The sequence below is a fragment of the Platalea leucorodia genome, assembly GCF_965183815.1.
Source record: "Platalea leucorodia genome assembly, chromosome: 8".
NCBI lineage: Eukaryota > Metazoa > Chordata > Aves > Pelecaniformes > Threskiornithidae > Platalea > Platalea leucorodia.
In genome coordinates this window covers 11827826-11850096 of record NC_138830.1, presented here as the reverse complement: position 1 = coordinate 11850096, position 22271 = coordinate 11827826, and the positions used below count along the sequence as shown (strand labels likewise).

At 43.2% G+C, this 22271-nt stretch overlaps 1 protein-coding gene across 4 annotated transcripts in view; it reads left to right on the top strand.

Moving 5' to 3' along the window:
* DIS3L2 (DIS3 like 3'-5' exoribonuclease 2) overlaps positions 1 to 22271 on the top strand; it is a 215797-nt gene that overhangs the window by 73397 nt on the left and 120129 nt on the right. For all 4 annotated transcript variants that reach the window (XR_014229096.1, XM_082320714.1, XM_082320715.1 and 1 more), the window contains 3 exons: positions 3520 to 3754; positions 19050 to 19156; positions 20339 to 20586. Coding sequence is in view for 3 of the 4 variants with exons in the window: in XM_082320714.1 (XP_082176840.1) it covers positions 3520 to 3754; positions 19050 to 19156; positions 20339 to 20586 (590 nt within the window). In the remaining variant the exon portion in view is untranslated. The remainder of the gene's footprint in view (positions 1 to 3519; positions 3755 to 19049; positions 19157 to 20338; positions 20587 to 22271) is intronic.

Genomic DNA, 22271 nt, shown 5'->3' with positions numbered 1-22271 from the left:
TCACTCTGCTGTCCAGATTCTGTGTATCCATGCCAGGATGTACTTGCCCACTAGCTGTTTTTTATTACATTTACGGTTGAAAAGGGATTTTCATTCAAAGATCTTGTGTTCAGTCAGCTATGATTTTACAAACGAATCACTGTGGGGCAGAAACTTGATGCTTGTTCAGTGATAGATGTTTGTTTAAAGTTGGAAAACTTAATGAGCCACTATCTTAGGGATCAGACATTCAAATAAGCAACTGACGTTCATCAAAATGCTCATTAAAAGATTTTTTTAATTAAAAAGCATATGAAAATAATATAACCATAAAGTTGACATTTGACTTCCCAGGTCAGGAAGTTAAGGTCCTTTAAGGGGCTTTAACCATGCATCCTGGGATGTTTGCATGGTAGCAGGGTCGTGCATTTCATGCATATGCAGCACGGGGGAATCCCCTCCTTCTGGGTCCATGCAGAGTCAGCTGCACTGGCAAAGAACGATGCTCTGTGCTGCACATACGACTTCGTGATACTTAGCCAATTCTGTATTGGATTTATTCTGCATCTCTGAAAAGTACCAATACGTTCTAACTGTATGTGTTTTGTCGTGTATGAGCCTCAATAGCATAGTAAGAAATAGCAGAGTGCAGTATCATCAGTTTCTGTTTTCCGAGATGCTGCACATAAGAAATGCTTATTCTGTCATGGTCAGATTTGCTGCTGCTCATATGCAGAAGGATCCTGCTTTTTGGAATATGTGTGATGAGCTCATGTTGGCCAGCAACTCTGATCATCTTAAATGGAGTAATTGTATCCATTAAGCTCCCAATTTTGTAAAGTCTTATGCAGCTTTCCAGTCTTGTGATGTACAGCTTCCCTAAATTTTTGGTGTGATGTAAAAAATCTTGGGTCAAATTCCCTGCTCTGTTATGTATGAGGTCAGCCTAAATGATCTGTCTTGGCCTTAAAAAGAAAACAAATCCTATCACCCATGCTTGCCAGCATCTGGACATTTTGCTGTTCTACGCTGCATGGAGGTCAGGATTTTGTGGACTCTGGAAAACTTTACTTAAAAATCCATTTGCAAATCCATAAGGAAATGTGTGACTGGGGGCTTAGGTAGTCACAGCTGGAGTATCATGCTAGCTAGCGACAGCAGTGTGTATCCTTTAGCTTGGGGGAAGCACAGTAATTTTAGCATACAGCATTTAAAAAGAAATTCGTATCTGCTGCCGCCTTTAATGCAACGTAAACTCTTCAAGCATAAGCTTTTCAGTGCTGCATCTTTAGAGAAGCACTTCCTATCATTCAGATATATTCGATGTTGTTTGCTGCATTACATATAGAAAGCTTTGTAATTTAGCACCCAAAACACATCTCACGCTTTCCAAAGAATGACTTGGAGAGGAAGAAATTCAGGCAAAACCTGAAGGGGTTGAAAAAGTGAACTCCTGCTGCAGTTGCACACTTGCACACATCTGGTGCAATTGAAATTTAAGAGCTGAATACATCCACATCTGACCATGGTAGGGTCCAAACATTACTGTTGACACTGGTTTTATTTTTGGATAGGCACACTGGCAGAGTCACTAGCGTGTGGAGCCTTGTCAGCTCACTAATCTAATAGACTGTTCTTGCCCAGACCATTGTGTGTCAGTATTTTATGTACCAAATGCAGCCAGTTTAATAATTGGCCGTTTTCCCACCTTCTGCCAAACTTTTTCCCTTTTTGTCACAATTTAATGTTTGAGTCAAAATCTGCTATGGTAATAAATTATATACATATTAAAAAATGAAAATAAACATGGAAAACAGAGTCACAAAAGGTAACGAGAGTTCAAAGTAATGTCATCTGAGGTTTTTTTTTTTAAGACGTGAATTCAACTCTTTTAAAATTGATTTTATTTGTTACATATGTGAAAAGATTACAAAGAAATGGGTACTGCTTGAAAGCATGACTGTAGCTCTGTGTATGTAAAATTGTGAAAGTCTTCCCTGTACAGGTCTGATTTGATCTATTTACTTTTTAGTTACTAAACAATAATCTGTGGAGCTTTTTGGATTGTGTTTTTCTTACTTGGAATGGTTGTCTTCAGCTAGGACTCGTTGAGGCTATTTATGCTTATTTCTAGTGACTATATCTATCATGTAAAGTATGTTACCAGAAAGTTGTTGTGTGTTTTTTTTTATTTTATTGCACTTTTTAAAGGGCCCTTCACTTGCCTTGCTGGTGGCATGAGTTGCTGCTGTCATGTACTGGGTTAGCGATGCTGAGGGCTGGGGACCTGGGAGGAGCATCTCCAGGGAGTTACCTGCCTGGCGAGCACCAGATGGAGAGGAGCTCAGTCGCTGGGTGGGCATGGGAATGGGGTCACCCAGTTTCTTTGAGATTTTAATGTTGAATAGGTTATTTCTTATTCCATGCTGATTTGAATCTCGCACTGAAGTACCACAGCTTGAGTGAAACTTAAATGCTTTTGAAACTAAAACCTGGATCTAGGTTCCAGGGCCAGGTAGGTGCTGGCGACTCACTATTGGTTGCATGAAGGATGCTAGTAAAGGCACGTGTATCCAAGGTATGAACCAATTTGATCATTATAACCTGAGACGGAGCAGTTTCTGCCTCTGTCACATGCAATGAGGGATGCCACCCAGGTCTGGCGTCTACTTTACTGGGACATGGGTTCTTCATGATTTTGTTTGAAGTAATTACACATATGGTTTCTCCTTCCCCTGTGCCATTGCTGCGCTAAAGTGGGGACAACTCTGTAGCAATGGTCAGTTAGTTATCTGAATTATCAGTTAGTTAATGGTTAAGTAATTTGTACTCTAATTGAGTTCAGTCCTCTCGGTAATTTAATGAGAAGATTTGTATAAGTGACAGCAATAACTAGGTGCCTTTAACAAAAAGACCAGAGCCTAAAATAAATGCAACGCTTGGTGCCTTACCAAGCTGTCACGGTTCAGTTCCTCCACAGATCGCAGGGTACCGTGTTCTCTGGCCTGTGCTTTTTCAGCCTGTTCCTAATTGTGTGTTGGGGAGCTCTCCCGGAGATGCGCTTTGACGTGATCCCAGCATTCACTGGAACTGCTTGAGTGTTGGGACATGCCAGGATGATTAGTGTATCCCGGTTAACAATGGTGTAAGCAACTCATTAAATTGTAGTGTATCATCCTCCCTCTCTGTGCTTACTCCCAGCTTCTGGAGAGCCGATTAGAGGCTTGGCAGGAACTGTATGGTTATGCTCTAGATACGCTTTGGATACATTATTGTCACAGTTGAGGTATTGCAAAAGCCGTGCCGTTCCCGTCTTTATCCTAGTGAGGTACCTCTTTTGATTGTGCAATATCTGTGGCTAATTACATGGCAATTGCAGTGTGCCACCAGCCACCCACAATTCTTTGTCAGCTCCTTGGGGATGCAGATGAAAAAGGAAAGATAATGTTTTTTTTTCTGCAGTCCAGTGATTTAGCTTGCCTCTTTTTTGTTTTGTTTTGTTTTTTTTTTTTTTTTTTTTTTAATCCCCTGCTCCTTCAGGTAATAAAGCCAGATGGTAGTGACAAAGAAACAGAAGCCACACATGAATCAGATGTCCCCGAGGATATGCTGGGGACTTGCGTTCCTCGAGAGACGGCGAGAGGCGATGCGAAAAGTCCGGATGTCATTATAGAAGCTCAGTTTGATGATAATGATGCAGAGCATGGACAAGACCACTTTCAGGATACGTTGGCTGATGACATTAAGAAACTTTCCCTGGATACCGGTGAAAAGGGTGAGTAGATCAGATTGCTGATTTAAAGCTTTATTTGAGCAAACTGTTGAAGTGTTACTTTGTTGCCTTGCTTTGCTGCAAGATATAAAATACAGGCATAAAAGCTTAATGCCTTACCACTTCTATCCCTTTCTGCTAAACTGCCTTCATAGTTTTGAATGGATATTAAGGGCTGGGTTTTATGTAGTTTTGATTGATGCAAAGTAAATCTGTGAAACAGAAGTCACACCTTTAGATTTGCAGTTCTCAGGGCTGTCTGGGGACTGCTGGTTGCTGTTTAATTCAAGATGCTGCTGTAGCAGTTTTCTTCATCGTAGCTTGGCTGGCCAATCTACGTGTCTCAGTTTGGGGATAAGAATATATTTCCTTGGGGGCAGTTAGGGTTGCTGCTGTTTTCAAACAGTTGAGTTATGAGCAACTTAAAGATTTGGTCCATTTAAAAAGAAAATTGCACTAAAACCTAAAGCCAATTATGCAATCTGTTTTGAAGGCAAACCTATTTTATTCTGAATCTGAATTCCATCCAAACCATCAAGTGTTGCTTAGGGCAAAATAAAATAGGCTCCCCTGTCCCAAACTATGCTTATGCTGCTCTTTGCATGTCCTTTCTAGCACTAAATCCCTTCCTGAAGAGCTGTGTGTTGACAGGATTCTGACAATTAGCACACTTAACATGTACCTTCAGCTGCTGGTGAAAAATTTGCCAGGACAGATATTGTGGTGCGTTCCTGATGCGTGCCCTAGTTGTCTAGAAAAGATGACAGCAACTTAGGGCATAAGTAGCTCTTGGTCTGTGACAAATCTTAGTGGTGGTTTTAAAGCTGCTCTGTTTAATACCTCGTGTTTTCCTGAGAGATTGCTTTTGAAGATGCATGGACCTCTGCCTATACTGTTGGTAGACTTCCATTTTTCACACCCATCTGTTAATAAAACTGGAAGTAACATTTGAGTGGAAGTGTTGTAGTTTTTATGACAAAACATTGGTTTCAGCTCGTGAATGGAGCTGCCACCTCACCAGCTTGTGATGCTGTTTCCTTCTGGGTACCTCCACTGTCTTTGAGTTACTGCCAAAGTATGTGAACCAACTTTCGTCTTGTTCCATTACTTTCCAGCATAGGGCTTGAGTTGGGAGTTACTCATCTTGTCTGCAGATGTTTGACGCAGCTAGTTATTAACCCCATCTTTTTTGCAGTCTTGGACACTGTGTTATAGCTGTACACCCTTGAGCTGCCACTTTGACTCTGACTCGACAATTCTGAATCTCCTACAATGCTCCTGGGTCATGTGTTGTGTCTGTTGCATCTCTGTTGCTTCTGATAGCAATGCCAAATTAAAATTCAGAGAAATACATTCTGATTTGACACCAGCATCTAAAATAAATACAGACTTGAGCCAATATTTTACTTTACCTCTATAACGGTGCTTTAGTGTAAAGGCTTAATGAGAGTTACTTTTCTTGATGCATCATAGTTCCTCGAAACGCTCTGGAGTGACCTGTTGTTGGAGGTTATCAAGTCATCTCTTAAAATCTGTGCCATCTGAGTGTTTTTTGCCATTTAGTTCTGTCTTTGGAGAATACTTGTAGGGCAGATGTTAGATCAGCTTATTGTCTACACAGTTGAAATCCAACCTACTTTTCCATTGCCGTTGCCTCAGCCAGCTGTTTTCTTTTGTTTTCAAGGCCTTTCTGTGTTCATCGTTAACAAGCCTTGTGGCTGGTGTGGATGTGCCAGTTAGATTTCTGCTGAGTTTGTATTTTGCTATCTCCTCTTTTAATAGTTGCTTCAGCTTCTTTGGCCGTATAACCTATATGGATTTTTCTCAACTTTCTTCTTGCTCTGCTTTTTAATGTCCTCCTTTTTTTATACATATAAAGTTTACGATGCTGCTTTTTCTGAAGGTGTTTTTGAGCAGTTGATGATTGCTTTGGCTTGTTTCCTGTCTTTCATGCAATTTCTCATATCATCACTTATCCAGATTTTAAGTCTTGCCTGGAAAACAGCTATAGTTAGTCTAGCATCGGTGATAACTGTCATGAAAAAAGAAAAGATCCTGCCAAATTCAGCCTTCACAGGTGTGGCTCAAAATGTTGTTTTAAAAGGACCAAACATACACTTTTTCGAGGCAGAACTTAGCTAAGGCCATCCACTGGAACGTGGGACCGGCACTGGGAGGCAGAGCACTTTGGAGGGTTGGACCGTAGTGAGTGGAAGTGCCCTTCCCTGTGTAACGTGGGCCTCCCGCGGGAGGGCTGCTGGGCTGATGTTGCCCGTTGAACTTTCCTTTCCAGCTAACTGCATGTGAGTCTCTTCTTTTATGTTACATCCCTTCTGCTGGAAACAACTACTGCGGCAAAACAGAGAGAGGTGGATGGGAGATGAGATCCGGGGGGGGGATTTCTTGCTGACCCACCAAAACTGGTGCTTTATTTACTTTCCCTGAGGGCGTTGCTTTGTAGGGTTTGTTACACAGACTCATTGCATGGCCTTACGCACAGGAGGGACCAAGAGAAATAATTTGTGGCCAGTGCAACTCTTAAATGAACACTTGCGGTGGACTTTCTTCTTTTTTTTTTCCCTAACATAGGGCTGTCTGAAGGTTTCAAGCTGGACAAAGATGCCATCAAGGGTTTCGTGTTTAATAAAATAAAATCAAAAAAGTCTATCATGTTCTTGTGTGCACTTATGTATGTATGTATATGCATACATATATATGTGTGTATATATAAAAAGATCCATATATATGTATATAATAAAATATATATATATAAAAGACCTAAACAAAATCCAAACTAAACAAAAAAACCGACCAGATTTCTGGGGGTGAAAAGTATCCATAGCTACCCTAATAGAATCAAAAGTAAATTTTACTCATTCTGGGGTGAAAAAAACCACAGCCATGTTGTTCTAGACATTACTAGACAGTGCTCAAATCTCTGCAGATTGCTGCCTCTCAGTTGCAAGATGGCTTTTATCCGTTCTGATGGAGGAGTGGAATTACGCAATATCTTTGCTGGTGGCTCATTAGTTCTGCTACTGATGGTCAGAATGAACCATGAAGAATAAAAGTAGATGTGTCATTCGAATAAGAGCACTCTGGGTCACGCTGGGAGTGCAGGCTGTTTTGATATCTTTTCTGCCCTGGCCTGTGTCCCATCCCTCGCTGTGGGGCTGTTGTTCTTCAGAGCACCAGTCACCTCCTCCATCTCTAGTTACACACTTAAGGCAAAGAATTTTGGGTTGGCCCTTGCTGTCAGAAGCTCTGAAGCATGAAACGTTGTGTACGCTGATTATGGCCCAGATTTGAGTGGACTGAATTTCCCTGAAGTCACTGTTGGGCTTCCTATGCCTCTGTGGGGCTTAAAGCAAACTGGTAGAAATTGTTAGGCACGGGGCTGCAGGCTGAGACTCAGATGTTGGATCTGTGTTTGCTAAGTGATGCAGTTATGAGAGCTGTGCTTCCTGCCCTTCTCTTCCTAAGACCCCAGAAGGGACGGGGTAAGCAATAGGGAAGTCCACAGAAGTGAAGAGGCCATCACATTCAGCCTAATTCTCAGCCCATGTACTTTCTGAAAGTTCTTGTGCTCATAAAAGTGCGTCAGTCTTGCTTTGCTCAAGGATATTTAAATAAAAGTTCATAACTGGTGTCATTATGCCAGAAGCTGTCCTGGTCAAACGAGTTTGCTCTGCTTTTCTGAACTCTTCTTGCAAAGAAGTTGGGTTAAAGATCATCTTCAGAAAAGTCTCTGATCTAGGAAGTGATGAGCCATTTTCCTCTCCAGCATGCTGGTCTACACAAAGAGCAATATGATCCTGTTCCAAAGTTAGATTTTTCTTAATGTTAAGTTTTGGTCATTGGAGGTAGGTCTTTTTTAGCAAAGTTGGAAATCTCTTTCCTCTTCCATTTTCAGCTGTATTTCCAAGGTGTGAATATCTCTACAAGCTGAACAAACTTCCTCTCTGTTTTTTTTCTTTACAAAGAAAGTAAGAATGAGCACCCTGAAGAAAGTCTCTCGGCTCCCTTACCTAGTGTCCTTCAAACCCTCGCTGGGGTTTCTATGCCCTGTTGAAATGCAGGCAAAGAACAAGGCAACAGTATCCTGGCAGTAGTCTGAACAATATTGTGTACACAGAAAAGATTAATTCTCTATAGTGCTTGGTATTGACATGCAAGTCCTCTGTGTTTTACCCTGAGACCTCAACTTATTCCATGTCACTGCTATCCAGAGAAGTCATCTGCCAGTCGACACAACCTTTGCCAGGTCTGTAATTCTTTTCCTCAATCCTCATTCACATTGACTACTGCAACAGAGGTAATGTAACTTTTATCTTATCACTTCGTGCTGAGCTGGAATACATTATTTCTGTGACTTGGCACTGCAGCAGAAGGATTTTCCTTATACTCCTTTTCAATATGTAATAAAAAATAGAAACTTCTCTGTATCCTCCCAACCCAGGAAAAGTGCAAAATGTTCTGTACAGAATACTTTACAATGCTGTATCCTTACACACACTCGGTGTCACGAGTTTCATACAAATGTGAGCTGTCTCTTGTTAAATATTGGAATCAAATTACTCTGATAAAGAAACATCAGCAATCAAACAGTAGCAGCTACTTGTACTCTTGAGAATGGCAGCTGTGCTCATAAAAGTGCCTCAGCTTGTCTTAGCGAAAGGATATTCAAATAAAAGTTTGTAAAACTGTGTCGCTATGCCAAAAGCTATCCTTGTCAAACTAGTTTGCTCAGCTTTTTTCAACTCTTCTCACGAGAGATCTTACTTTCCCAGATACGCAGAATATCCTGCTTCCCATGGGGTGGCTCACAGAAGTCATCAAGTTGGTGGACTGGCTGCCCTGGCAGCAATCAAATAGTTGTATTTGTTCAGGATTTCCACTTACGCCTACACTTCTGCAAATCAGAGTTTGAATATGTGAGTGTCTGAGACTTGCTCACTGCTTTGATGTAATGAAGTTTGAATAGAAATAGCTCATTTACAGGCAGAGTAAACTGACAGCTAACTCAGCCAATTGTGTGATGGAAAATTGAATTGAATAGCTGATGGTTAATAGGTAGAATTGACAGAATTTGGAGCTGCTGCAGAACTTGCTCTTGTCTGTCTGTTCAGCATTGGCCAGGTGGATGTTGGTCGGTCTCTTTTCAAGTTAAATGTGACTGTCAGTCTCTAATAGCCCTCGTAAGGTCAGAAATTATAGTTTAAAATTGCTTGGTGTCCACACTACTACTGACTGGAGGCTATTATTGAGTATTTTGGGATTACTTGGCTCAACAGAAGTGGTGGCATTTGGTACCTTCATAGCATGGTTGTGTGATAATGCATTAAGCCATTCTTTTCTCAAGACGATGCTCTAGAGTCAGTGCTTAGAAAGGTTTTTGGATCCTTCTAGCAAAGGAGAAAAATGTATTTATAATCTAGAGTTTAATCTCTGTTTTGCACTTCCGCAACTTCTCATGCGCTTCCATGCCCCCTCTTGTAATTTTCTGTGCTCTCTCTCTTCTTTTAAGCTTGACTAGGTGCCTACCTACCTTTTGTGTCTTCCTCTGGCACCTGGAGCCCTTCTGCAGTTAGCAGTGTCTCGTATTGGTGTAGGCAGAGTTTAGGGAGATACTACTATTCCTGTCCTTGGCCAAGGCTGGTAGGGAAAGGATGATGGTGACGAGAATCTGGACCACATGCTGTCCCTCTGCTCTGCTTTGAGCAGGTCCCCCCTTCTTTCGGTTTAGCTGCTATGAAATCTCTGACAAATTTGGAGCCCACCAACATCACTGGCTGCTGGAAGGAATAAACGTTCTTCTCCCTCCTCTTCAGAGGCTCCCATTTGCTCTGAGTGCTTGTAAGGAGTCTTCACGCTTCTTTCCTAGCCTGTAGCTTTCTGGAGATGGATCGTCTCCACTGCATAGCTCTTAACATTTCTAGGCCACAGCAGAGTGAAAGCTCACCAGGAAATCTTCTCAGTTACACGGCTTTTAATAGAAATCCTTGAGGTGGAACTGTCAAAAATCAGATCGGTTTCACTCTGCTGAAGCCTGGAAAACCAGCAGAGACACTGGAGCCGTTTCAGCTGCTCAAGACAGCTCTGTATTAGTTTATCCTAAGTTCATGTTTGTGGGTCTCTGGATCTAGCTCTTTTGGTTGTTGCTATAACTTTTCTTAAATGAGACCATAGATTTCTTAAAGAATAAACAGTATAGCAACTTAAAGTGTTCTACCGGTATTGAACAAATTGGGCTTTACAGTTGCATTGATTAAATGCTACAGGCTGAATAAGCTCCAGTTATTCTTTTGTTGCACAGCTGAAGCCTGCAATGGAAGTTAATGTTGGGAAAGCTTCTTATGCTGTTCTTCCCTAGTAAGTTATCTTGACCCCCAAATGACTTCTTAAGTAAGGAAAAAAAAAAAAAAAAAGATTACATATGCAATTAGGTAACAGGAATTAGATTAAGTTTAGCATATTACCATCTGTTCCTGAATTCACCTATGTTTCTCCTTTGAGTTACAAGTTTAGGTCAAGTAAGTGAGAGGGCATGATACTGAGAACGAATGAAGATAAACATATTAAGAGTATGGTCATTGTTAGCAGCAAGGTTTCCAGGATGAATCAGATGAGGATTCATTCAGCTAACATATTTTCCATGCAATAGTCAAATTGGACACACACACTTTAGGAACAAATGCACATGCAGGAAGGAAGAACATTAAGCAGATAAGCAAAATACTCAACGGAAATGTTTTTGTAACATTTTAATTTTACTTGCCATTAATGTAATAAAACTGTATTTATGTAGACTGCAACACTACCTGCTTTTTTTGAGGTTTAATTCTGTTGCAATAAAGCCTCCAACCCCCCTGTTGACTGGCAGCTTCTCAAGGCCATGAGAGGGCCAGAAGGCCTGAGTACCCGTGCTGTGGTTGTAGTAATGTTATGTGGCTACTGAGACAGCTGCAATTTGATCTGTTGGGCTAGATGGCAGCTTCCCGAAGTTATGTTGAATTTTTGTTGTGGGTCAGGCTTGGAGGGTTCTAAGGAAAAGTGACATTTCTGTCTCGTCATTCTGCCATCTCCTCCATCCTTCCTTGTGGAGGTGGCTAAATATAAGTAAATAATTATAAGCTTGGCTGCATTGCACGTGTAAGGAAGCCACCTATATTCACCTCTTCACATTGCCTTTGCCTTGTGTTATTGCAGATGCTCGTCTCTTTGCTGTACACGTCCGTTATTATGCCTTTCCTCTCCCTCTCTGAGGGTCTCCTCCCGCCTGTGCATCTTCAAAACTCTTCTTGCTAATCATCTGAGTTTCCTGGTCCTCATATTCAGTGTGCCGTTGGGCATGCAGGTGTGTGAGTTCAGGTGTTTAGACATGAACAGCTGTGGCAGGTTGAGTCTGCTTAAATGATTATTCAAAATAAACATCTCAAAGGAAGTTAGTCCTGTTCGTTAGACACGCAGCTCTGTGATGAGACAACTCGGGGGTGCTGCATGGTTTGGAGCGTCTTTGCTTCTTACCTGCAGAGCCCTCTTGCATTGCACGCGGGAGCTGCGAGGCTGATTTTGGACAGGCCGCACATGTTAAATTCCAAAGCTGTTGGCTTAACAGTCTCATCACAGTGAACTATCTGTCTTTCCTCCATCACAGTTGGAAAGCTCTGTGTATGGAGATAAAAATACTCGCAAAATACTGCTGCTTGCACGATATTTTCCTAAGCAAGCCTTCTTATAGCCTGTTTAAAATAAATTCCGGTTTTGGATAGTACCTGGTACCAAGTGAAACAGCACTTTCCTCTTTTCCTTTCCTGAAGAGACCAGAGGCTTTTTAGCCTGCTGGGTGAGACTTCAGAGAGAGCTCACTTGGACTTCTGTAATGTGGACTCCATGGGGGAGAAATCTGCCAAGGTCATAGAATCATAGCATGTCCCGAGTTGGAAGGGACCCACAAGGATCACGGAGTCCAGCGCCTGTCCCTGCATAGGACAGCCCCAAAATTCACACCATATGTCTAAGGGCATTGTCCAAATGCTTCTTGAGTATTGTCGGGCTTGGCGCCGTGACTGCCTCCCAGGGGAGCCCGTTCCAGTGCTCCAGCACCCTCTGGGTGAAGAACCTTTTTCTCATGTCCAACCTAACCCTCCCTTGGCATATCTTCCTGCCATTCCCTTGGGTCCTATCGTTGGTCGTCAGGGAGAAGAGATCAGCGCCTGCCCCTCCTCTTCCCCTCGTGAGGAAACTGTAGACCATGATGAGGTCTCCCGTCGGTCTCCTCTTCTCCAGGCTGAACAGACCAAGTGACTTCAGCCGTTCCTCATACGGCTGCCCCTCTAAACCCTTCACCATCTTTGTGGCTCTCCTCTGGACACTCTCTAGTAGCTTTGTATCCTTTTTGTACTGCGGCGCCCAAAACTGCATGCAGGACTTGAGATGAGGCCGCACCAGTGCAGAGCAGAGCAGAACAATCCCCTCCCTCGACCGGCTGGCAATACAGTGCTTGATGCACCCCAGGACACGGCTGGCCCTCCTGGCTGCCAGGGCACACTGTTGGCTCATGTTCAACTTGCTGTCAACCAGGACCCCCAGATCCCTCTCCGCGGGGCTGCTCTCCAGCCTCCCGTTCCCAGTCTGTATGTACATCCAGGGTTGCCCTGTCCCAGGTGCAAAATCCAGCACTTGCCCTTGTTAAACTTCATATGGTTGGTGATTGCCCAGCTCTCCAATTTGTCCAGATCTCTCTGCAGGGCCTCTCTGCCCTCGAGAGTGTCAATGGCTCCTCCCAATTTTGTGTCATCAGCAAACTTTGATAACAAACCTTCCAGTGCCGCATCCAAGTCATTTATGAAGATGTTAAAGAGCACTGGCCCTAAGATGGATCCCCGCGGAACCCTGCTAGTGACTGGTCGCCAGCCTGTTGTAACCCCGTTTACTATAACCCTTTGAGCCCGACCCGTCAGCCAGTTGCTCACCCATTGCCTTATGTGTTTATCCAGCTGTATGCTGGACATTTTGTCCAGGAGGACACTGTAAGACAGTATCGAAAGCTTTACTGAAATCCAAAAAGATTACATCGACTGGCTTCCCTTGGTCAACTAGGTGGGTAACCTTGTCATAGAAAGAAATTAAGTTTGTTAAGCAGGACCTGTGCTGGCTGGGACCAATGACTGCGTTGTCTTTCAGGTGTTTTTCAATAACTCCCTGAATAATAATCTCCATAATTTTGCCAGGCACAGAGGTGAGACTGACAGGCCTGTAGTTTCTGGGGTCATCCCTGTTGCCCTTCTTGAAGACTGGGACAATGTTTGCCAGCTTCCAGTCAACTGGGACCTCTCCAGATTCCCAAGAGCATTGAAAAATCATTGAAAAATTATTGAGAGAGGTCTCGCTATGACATCAGCCAGCTCTTTAAGTATCCTCAGATGAATCCCATTGGGCCCCATTGACTTATAGGGATCCAGCTGGAGCAGCAAATCCCGCACAAGTTCAGGGTTGGTTGGGAGTTCATCATTCTCACAGTCATGGTTCTCTAGCCCAGGACTCTGGGGGTCCCACAGTCCATCATTGGTGTTGAAGACCGAGGTGAAGAAAGCATTAAACGTCTCTGCTTTGTCTGTGTCCCTGTTTGTGAGGTGACCATGCTCGTCAAGTAACGGGCCAATGTTACTTCTGGCCTGCCTTTTGCTATTAACATATTTAAAAAAGCCCTTTTTATTGTCCCTCACAGTACTGGCCAGCTTCAGCTCTAATTGAGCTTTGGCTGTGCAAATTTCCTCCCTACAGTGGTGAACAGCATCTCTGTAGTCCTCCCATATCGCCAGACCTTGCTTCCACTGGCTATACGCTTTCTTTTTTTGCCTTAGTTCTAGAAGATCCCTACTCAGCCAAGCCAGCCTTCTACCTCACCTGCTTGACTTCCGACATTTTGGAATTGCCTGCTCCTGTGCTATTAGGAGGTGGTACTTAAAAAGTGACCAGCACTGATGGACCCCAGCACCTTCAAAAGCTTTTTCCCACAGGACCTTACTAAGTAGTTCCCTGAGCAGCCTGAAGTCAGCTCTCCTCATGTCCAGAGTTGAGGTCTTGCTGACTGTTTTCCTCCTAGCATAGATGTTAAACTTGACTGCTTCGTGGTCGCTGTGGCCAAGGCAGCCACCAATCACCACTTCACCCATGAGACCCTCTCTGTTAATAAGCAACAAATTGAGGGAGGCATCTTTCCTGGTCTGTTCCCTTAGTACCTGTACCAAGAAGTTATCATCATGCAGAAGTTATCATCCAGATGGTTTAGGAATCAGGATCAGGATTAGATCAGGAGAAGCTCAGAGCTCCTACCGAATGTACCGAAATAACTTTGCAGGAACTGAAATCATCCAGTTAGGGACAGGTGTTTCTAAGAAACCAGATCCCTTTGCTTTGATGCTCAAAAAATTACATTTTGGCTTACTTGATGAAGGGAGGACCAAGTATGAGGTGAACTACTGGTTCCTATGATCAGTTTTGTGTTCTGGAGGAAAAACCTGTTCTGTGCCAATAAATGTCGGTGACAGAATGTGAAGAGCCCTTGTACTGTCTTCTAAACAGCAAAATGTTTCCTTCGTGTTGTCCCTAAAAATGAAGATTGTAGCAAAATAGTGTAATCCAGGGGAAATCTGTCCATGCATTTAAATGTATTGCTTTTTGGTTGAAGGCAGTTTTCATTTCCGTATGTCTCTATAGACAGAACTTCCATAAAAACATCCTTTTTGAGTGTGACACACAGTCCTTGCGATATTTATAATAAATTGGTTTGGTTTACACCACTTTCCTTATGTATTTGGTACTAAAACATAATATGTTGAAAACTGCTTATTGAAGCAGACATCAGAGAACTTAAGTGTTGTTGCTTCATTAGTAAGTAGCAGACTTTGCTCTTTTAAGGTTTACAGATGTGCTGGTATCTGAGCACTAAGCTGAAGAGCAGTATTTTCTTTTTTAAAAGAAATATCAATAATATCGATATCAATTATGCCTTCTGATGGGATTCTTAGATATGCCCATGTAGAATAAGCCAACTAACTTCTCAAGTAGATGTTTTTTTTTTTTTTCCTAACTGAAGTAGCAAACATTGAACTTTTTTTTTTTTTTTTTTTAAACTTGTTTCTTTCCATTCAGGGAGGGAGATTTTTTTTTTCAGTGAATTGTTTTTGAGATCTGAAACTGCGATATATTTTCATTTGCAAGTGGATATTGCATCTTTAATTGTATTCTTTTTGGATAGAATTGCAAATTTCCACAGTGACCAATACAAACCTAGTGAAAATAATTTTGGATCTGTCACAAGCAATCAGAATTCTAGTCTGATGACTTTTAGTCCACTTTGGCCACCTTTTAATGTCATGGTAATTTAATTGTAAAAAGAAATTTGGGGGGACTTTAAAAAAAAAAAAAAAGTTTGACCTAGGAATGCCTGTCAGGCAAATCTAAGTGTGTATTGAAGCTGCCTAAAGTGATCTCGTACAGAGGGAGGCAAATTCCAAGTGTCCTGGATCTACTTTGTTGGTAATAACATAACTAATTTGAGTTGCTTTTTGTATCTAGTGCCTAATTTTTTTTTAAGTAAGACTGTTACAGTTTTGGTTTGTCAGATAATCGCTGAAAGGAAAACACTGAGATTATAATACAATTTCACTGGATCCTAGCTGCCGAAGTGTGTTTTCACTGTAAGATAAGCTTATGAAGTATTGCCCAAGCTAACATAGTAAATCTTTCTCAGAAAACATGTCTTTGCCCAGGGTGGAAATATTGAATGGTCATTGGATAACCACTGCAGTAAAGGGGTCAGAATAATTCATTTTTAGTTTGGCATAATGCAAGGAGTTTCTTCCCACCTCCCCTGCTCAAAGTCCTGCTCCTCTCACAAGTTAACTCTCCTTTAGGATTGCCTCCATGGCTCTGCCCTGTTGTGGGAGATGTTTGTGTCTCCCAGCTCAGACCTTCTAGACCACCAGTCTCCGGTGGGGCCCGGATACCTCCCCTCTCTGCCCACCCACCAAGTTCCAGTTTCACTGGCGGGAAGGGGGATGTGCAACAAAAGGCAGGGACTGTCAGAAGTGTATTTAGGGAACTCGGGTACCAGACTCCCGTGGCAGATTATCTCTGTTGAGACTGAGGTCTCTGTGCAGTAATTTCACAACTGAGCTAGGTGGACATTGGATCTGGGTAGCTGTCCTTTATGAGCAGAGGGGCTTGTCACAAGGAGCCCTCATTGCTGGTGCTCTGCTCATGTAGACCTCCAAGCGCTAGATGCAGCCCTGGTACCGACAGAATTTTGACTTTAAAAGGAGTGGCTACAAACTATAGAGAAGTCCACATCTCTTGATGCCAAGAGTGCAGAGTTCCTCGTGTGTCTTCTCCCCTGTCCCTTGTTTCAGGAGTGTTGCCCATCAGTAAATGTACATGATGACCTTTTAGGTACTGAAGTTGATTAAGAAAGATGGGTAGGAATAAATAGATGGCTGGGATTTGCTTCCTTCTTTCTTTCTGTTGATGGTATAGTTGTAGATCTCGGCCTCTGTCTGCTGGAGTCTCTAATAATCCCAGGATTTCTGGGGAGGGATACTGAAATTGGAGAGACCCCTGAGGAAGAAGGTACTCTCCAGCCAGCCAAAGGCCCCTGGTTGATTTTGGCTGTGAAGGAAAAAGGCAGGTTCTACCATGTGCTACAGTGAGAATTTAGGTGCTTTCTGGTACCTGTACTGGGTTCATGTGGGGCTCAGCTTCAGCAGGATGGGGGGCAATGCCCCAGCCCTGCATGTTCTTCATTGCGGGCAAAAGAAGCTGCGGTGACCCGTTTGCTGTGCTCCCTGTGACAGATCTCTCCTGGTGCTTCTGTGCTTTTGCATGCGTGTATGTGATACCTCCCAAGGACACCACTGCTGGCTCCTTTTTTGGCAGGGAAAGCTGGTTCTGTGAAAAAATGCAAGCAAATTTGGAGAAATGGGAGTTGGAAGGAGAATTGGAAAGAAGGCAGTGCTAACAAGGGCATGTTCCTCACGTGGCTCCTGGTGCTTTTCTCATTCTTGCCTGTTGTGCCTTCAGTCGTGCTGTTACTCTGCTGCGCTGGGAAAGCAGTGAGTGCAGCTCCTGCTTTTTTCCAAACACGTTTAGATCTGGTTTCTCTTCTAACCAGTATGTGCTGTTCAGCGGGGGAGAGTTCACTCCAGTAAAGCCCTGGGCTTGTGGCAGGTGTGCCTGAAGGCATGGCCTTTGGAAGGCTACCAACCTCCCCTTGCCCTCCGCACCTGCCAACGTTTCTTTGTTCCAGATCGTCCCGTTCTTTGTCCTAGCTGTCTTTATGGTTGGCACACCATAAACCCATGACTATTATCCAATGGCTTGAAAATTTTTAAGACAACAAAGTGGCTCCTTGCTTTTATTCTCCACTAACTGTGTGCTTGGTATGACCTTTAGCTGGCAGAGATCTTAAAGGAGGCAAGCAAATGAGGTGTGTAACTTGGGTATCCTCACCTTTTAAACTGTTTATCCAAGCAATTTTTTTCCTCAGCTTGTTTGTCACCATGAAACTCTGGGTGGTTTTATCCCTTAGTAACCCTGGTTGTAGCACATCTGAGTTCATTTCAGTAGGAGAAGTAAAAGAGAAAGGGGTTTGCTGCTGCTACTACTGCTGCTTTTTTAAGGAAAGTGGATTGTTATTTAAGCCCCCGAATATCTGTCTATTCTGCTCTCGGCCTTGCTAGCAAGTCAGTAGAGATAAAATAAAATTAGATTCTTCTGAAAAAGATGATCTCTGGGGAGAGGCGAAGTCTGAAGAGCTTTGTATCAGAAGGCAAAGCTGGGGATAATTAGTGGCATATGAGAACCAGAGTTTGTCATTAGAGCGATAGCTGTCATTGTCAAACGACTGCTGGGGTAACGTTGCCCGAAGGCAACCCAGGCCGTCCGCGGCGGCAGGACCATCTGTGAACGTGCCCTCGTGACGGTGGTGCACAGCCGTTCCCCTCGGGGCAAGATGCTGTGCCCCGCTGCCACCCCGTCTCCCCCCCGAGCGCCAGCCCCCGGCACCCCGGCACTGCTCGGTGCTGCCGGCAGCTGCAGCCTCCCCTCCCGCAGCCTGGCCCCCTTCATCTGTCATGTCACCAGCAGCCTCCGTTGAGGGTCCCCATGGGACAGATGGGTGTCATCTGGGGGCCAGGGTCTGTGTGTCACTGCCGTTCTTGAGGCTTTCTGGCGTGCATGAGTGCTGTTGGCCTGCTGGAGCACAGTCTTCAGGGAAACATTGCTTTATCTCATGTCTTCTAAGGGAAATAGTGACAGCTACGTCCCTTGAAACTTGCAGTTGGTGCCACGGTCTCTCTTTAAGAAAGCAAAATTTCTTTTGAACACTCAGGGTTTGTTTTTAGCACGTGTGCGCGAGATGGATGCGATTGCCATACAAGTGGAAAAAGGCATCCATCCTCCATGGGCCCTCTGGAGAAGAGCACATGGATGTTTCCATCCAAAAAACGCTGTCAGAGCTGTAACCACGGGCTCTCAGTAGGGATGCAACTCAAGAAGGGACCAGTCCCGGCCTTCTCCATGGCCAAGATCACTTTGGATGTTTGTAAACACTAAATGCATTCAGTGTGCCAGCCACCTATACCCACTTCCAAACTCAGACACCTGAATATTTGAAAATTGCAATCTAGAAGTTAGTTGACAGTTGATTTAAATATTCTCAGTATCTGGTGAAGAAATTTCACAAGGAGGGAGCTGTTTGTCATATGTAGCGATTACTTTCATAAGACTTTTTCATAATCCTCGTCCACAGCCAAAGACGGTCAACTTAGTGGGTATGGTTTCAGTTTCAAAGATAAACGTGCGTTTTATAACCTTGCATAACATTTTTAAAGGAAATTAAATATTAAATGAATGTATGTACTTAATGGACTATTTATATAATGTTAATGACTCCAACTAAGAAATGCCAGGAAATTCATGTAGTTCTTCGTATTTAATAAACAGAATGTGTTTTCCACCATTTTATTTATTATGGCTGGTATAGTTGTATGTGTAAAGTTTGAATTTATTTTGATTTTTGTTGTTTTTCAGCAGATCTGCTGTCTCTGCTAGTCTGGATAAATAATAATTGCTTCATGCTTGGCTATTCTAACATTTAAGAGATCTTTTTCCTTTCAGATAAGTCTACTACATGCACCTTGTATTGTAGTTTACAGCAAAGGCCCAACAGGATTTTGTGATAGAAATGCGCTACAGTAACTGTTGTTTATGTCTTGTCTTGTCTTGTTTGATGCAGTGAAGGCTGTTGGGATCGGCGGTGTGCACAGAACTAAGCAAGGTGATGGACCCAAGGTGAATGATCCCAGGCTCCTCCCAGATAAGTTTCTTCAAAGGACAGCCAAGGTAACTCTGTGGAGAGTGACAAGCAAGCATGTGTGCACTCCCAAAGGCTGAAGGAGACCAGCCCTGGCCTCCTCGTAGTCTCCATCTGTTGATCTTTGCATCTCATTCCCCGTTTCAAAGAGAGTAATTGTCCGATCTGATAAAAATCAAGTGTCTTGTTATTTTTACCAATTATCATAGTTTAAAAATCCTTTGTTATGCAAAATTACTTAGCAAGATACAGAAAAAAGATTGGATACTAATATGAGTGTCACGATACCCAAAGTTGTCACAATTAATTCTTACAGACTTTGGAAAGGCTGTTAGTGCTGTTGGTTCAAGATTTGAGTCAATCTCTGAATGTTAAGAGACCAGAAGAGGACTACTGGGTCAGGCTGGGTCAGGTCTCTTCCACTTCTTGTGCTTTCCCTTGCAGCCTCTGATTCTGGTCCCTCTTCTGGGCTGGGCTGCCCTCTGGTCTCATCCAGCGTGGCAATTCCAGCGCTCAGAATCGCACAGAGGTGCAGCTCCTGAAGCCTTCTGGAAGGACTGTTCTGTATAAGCTTAGGAAATCAGCTATAATATTTCTGTTATCCAGTGATTTATTATGGTCTACAAAAATATAGCCTGGATGAACACCTCTCTGGAACAATTATTTAGTGATATTGTAATTTATTATTCTTTTCAAAGTCATCTTGTATAAAGGTAAAATAACCCCTAACTTCAGAAAGCACAGAAAGGAGGAGAGAACTGCCAGATTCCCCACAGCACATCCTTTCCTGTGGTTAGCGTTGGATCCGCCAGCGGCAGTGTTTTTGGACTGGCCTGTTCTGCACTGAATGTCGAAATCACAGGCCGAGGATACAAATGAAAGATTTTTACAGGAGTTGCTTGTATGTTGTGGCTAATTCCCTGCATTTGGAAGCATCTGCTTCTTGTCTGGTTTTGTTCTGTAATCAAGAAAATTGCTGTAGAGAGTTAGCAGTTGGAAGGCACTTAGCTCTTCTATAGCCATGAGCAAGATGGCAAGGAAAATGCATTGTAAATAGGTACTCAGTTAAAAAAGGCACACGCACATATACACACACAGGGAAAACATGATATAGGCCTTGTGATTTTTCCAGATATTCTGCTAAGCCTATTCTGTTAAAGAAAATAAGTTTCTCTGAAGGTATTAACTGTAGGATCCTTTGCCTCTTCCAGGTGGTCTATATTTTGGAAAAGAAGCATTCCCGAGCAGCTACAGGCTTCATCAAGCTTCTGGCAGACAAGAACAGTGAACTCTTCAGGAGGTGTGCCATGTTCTCACCTGTGGACCACAGAGTGCCCAGGGCCTACGTGTCCTTGGCTGATTGCCCTCCAGACTTTGTGACCAGGCCTGAGGACTTTTCAAATATGCTCTTCATCTGTCGCATAGTGGACTGGAAAGAAGACAGCAACTTTGCAACAGGGTATGTGGCTGCCACTGGAAGTAGAAATGACTGAGATTTCTAGTCGGAGTTCTTGGTTTCACTTAGTTTGATACATGCAATAGAGACAGGAATCTGTTAACAAGATACTTGTCTTGTATCCCTCTGGTATTTGGTGGATAAACTGTGATGAGGCTATGGATAGCTCATCGCTAGTTGATCTCATGGCTACATAATGTTAGTTTCTTTTGGTGCTTGCTTCAGTGTGCTGGCACATCACAGCATTAATGAGCTCAGAAGAGCTTGCAGTCTAGAGGGTGCACACACAGGTACTTTGCCTGACCAGCACAAGCACCGTAGGGTGCTGGCAGCCTTTCAATCCTTCCTCCCTTTGTGTAAGAGGAGTACACTGTGTGTAGACATTGCATTTCTGCCAGAGGAAGATGATCAGTAGCTGTGAGGCTCATCTTTGGTTTTTAAGCCTTTACTGATAAGTAGTAGAAAGAAATCACAGATTTTTGTGGTATTTAAATTTGTATTGCTTCAAGGAAGGATACTAGAAATCAAGAGAAGATTCATTCACTCCTGAAGCAGATAAGAAGGGTGTTGCACTCTGCGCTTTTCAGGTGGCACTGTAAAGCCATTGCTGTCCAGAGTTCAAATTGCAGTCACTGCCGTGAAGGAGGAGATTTTAAGCCAGGGCTACTCAAATGGCCTATGCTGTCCTGGATCCAGATTGCAAGTTCATTTTGTCTCTCCTTGAGGAAGACCCTGTGGTTTTCAGCATTTTCACTCTTTTCTTGGGAACAGCTGCAGTGTGCCAAGCACCCACCTGGAGTGGCCATGCTGCTTCCTATTGAGTGGGTCTCAATAAGAAATGGTAGACATTGATAAATCTATTCAGTTACCTTGGGAAAAACTGAGTAGTCCTGGTTTAGTTGGTGATCCAGAGTAGGTAACTATGACCTATGGCAATGGTGTGGTCAAATTTTACAGGTGATGGGGATCTGGATGTTATCTGGCACATATACAGTAGTGGGAGTTGGGCATAAACCCCAACTTTTTCCCTTACAAAGCTGCTCTAATGGGGTGGCACAGTGGATGTACAGTGTCAGCACCGTGGTTTTTGGAGTCCTCAGCTCAAACTCCTGGTAAAACTTAAAACTTACATAAAACTTTTTTTTTTTTTTTTTAAAGTATGTTGGCACAGATCTATCAGCCCTAAAACTAAACTAAACTCAAGTCCCTGTTTCCCTAAGTTTGAGTTTGTTATCAGTTGTGGCTGCTTTGTGTGCCCAGTAATAGCAAGTTTCACGTGTACCCCTTGAGAGCCACATGAGCCGTTAAATCACTCAGTATTTCCTAAACTGCAGTGCGTGAACTGAAGTGGCCTCCCTTTGAGCCCCACTTAACTGGGGGCTGGCTGTGCTCTGAACTTCACTATGACTAAGTTTCTCATTGGCAGAGATTTTCTTTGTCATCTTTGACTCCAACAGAGAAAAGACTGGAGGGTGATTGTACTGCTTGGCTTCTTGTCATGAACAACCCCCCTTTTCAGCAGAAAGGAGGGAAATTAGGAGGATGGGCTAATGCCTTTTTTCATTGGCTAATGCATGTTTCTTTAATCTGTGCTTCTGACAGCATTGTATATTCTCATCTGGCTGTTTTGGTAGTTTCCAAGATGTAAAGGGTGTTGTCAGGAAAGAAAACGTCCATGATTGTCTTCG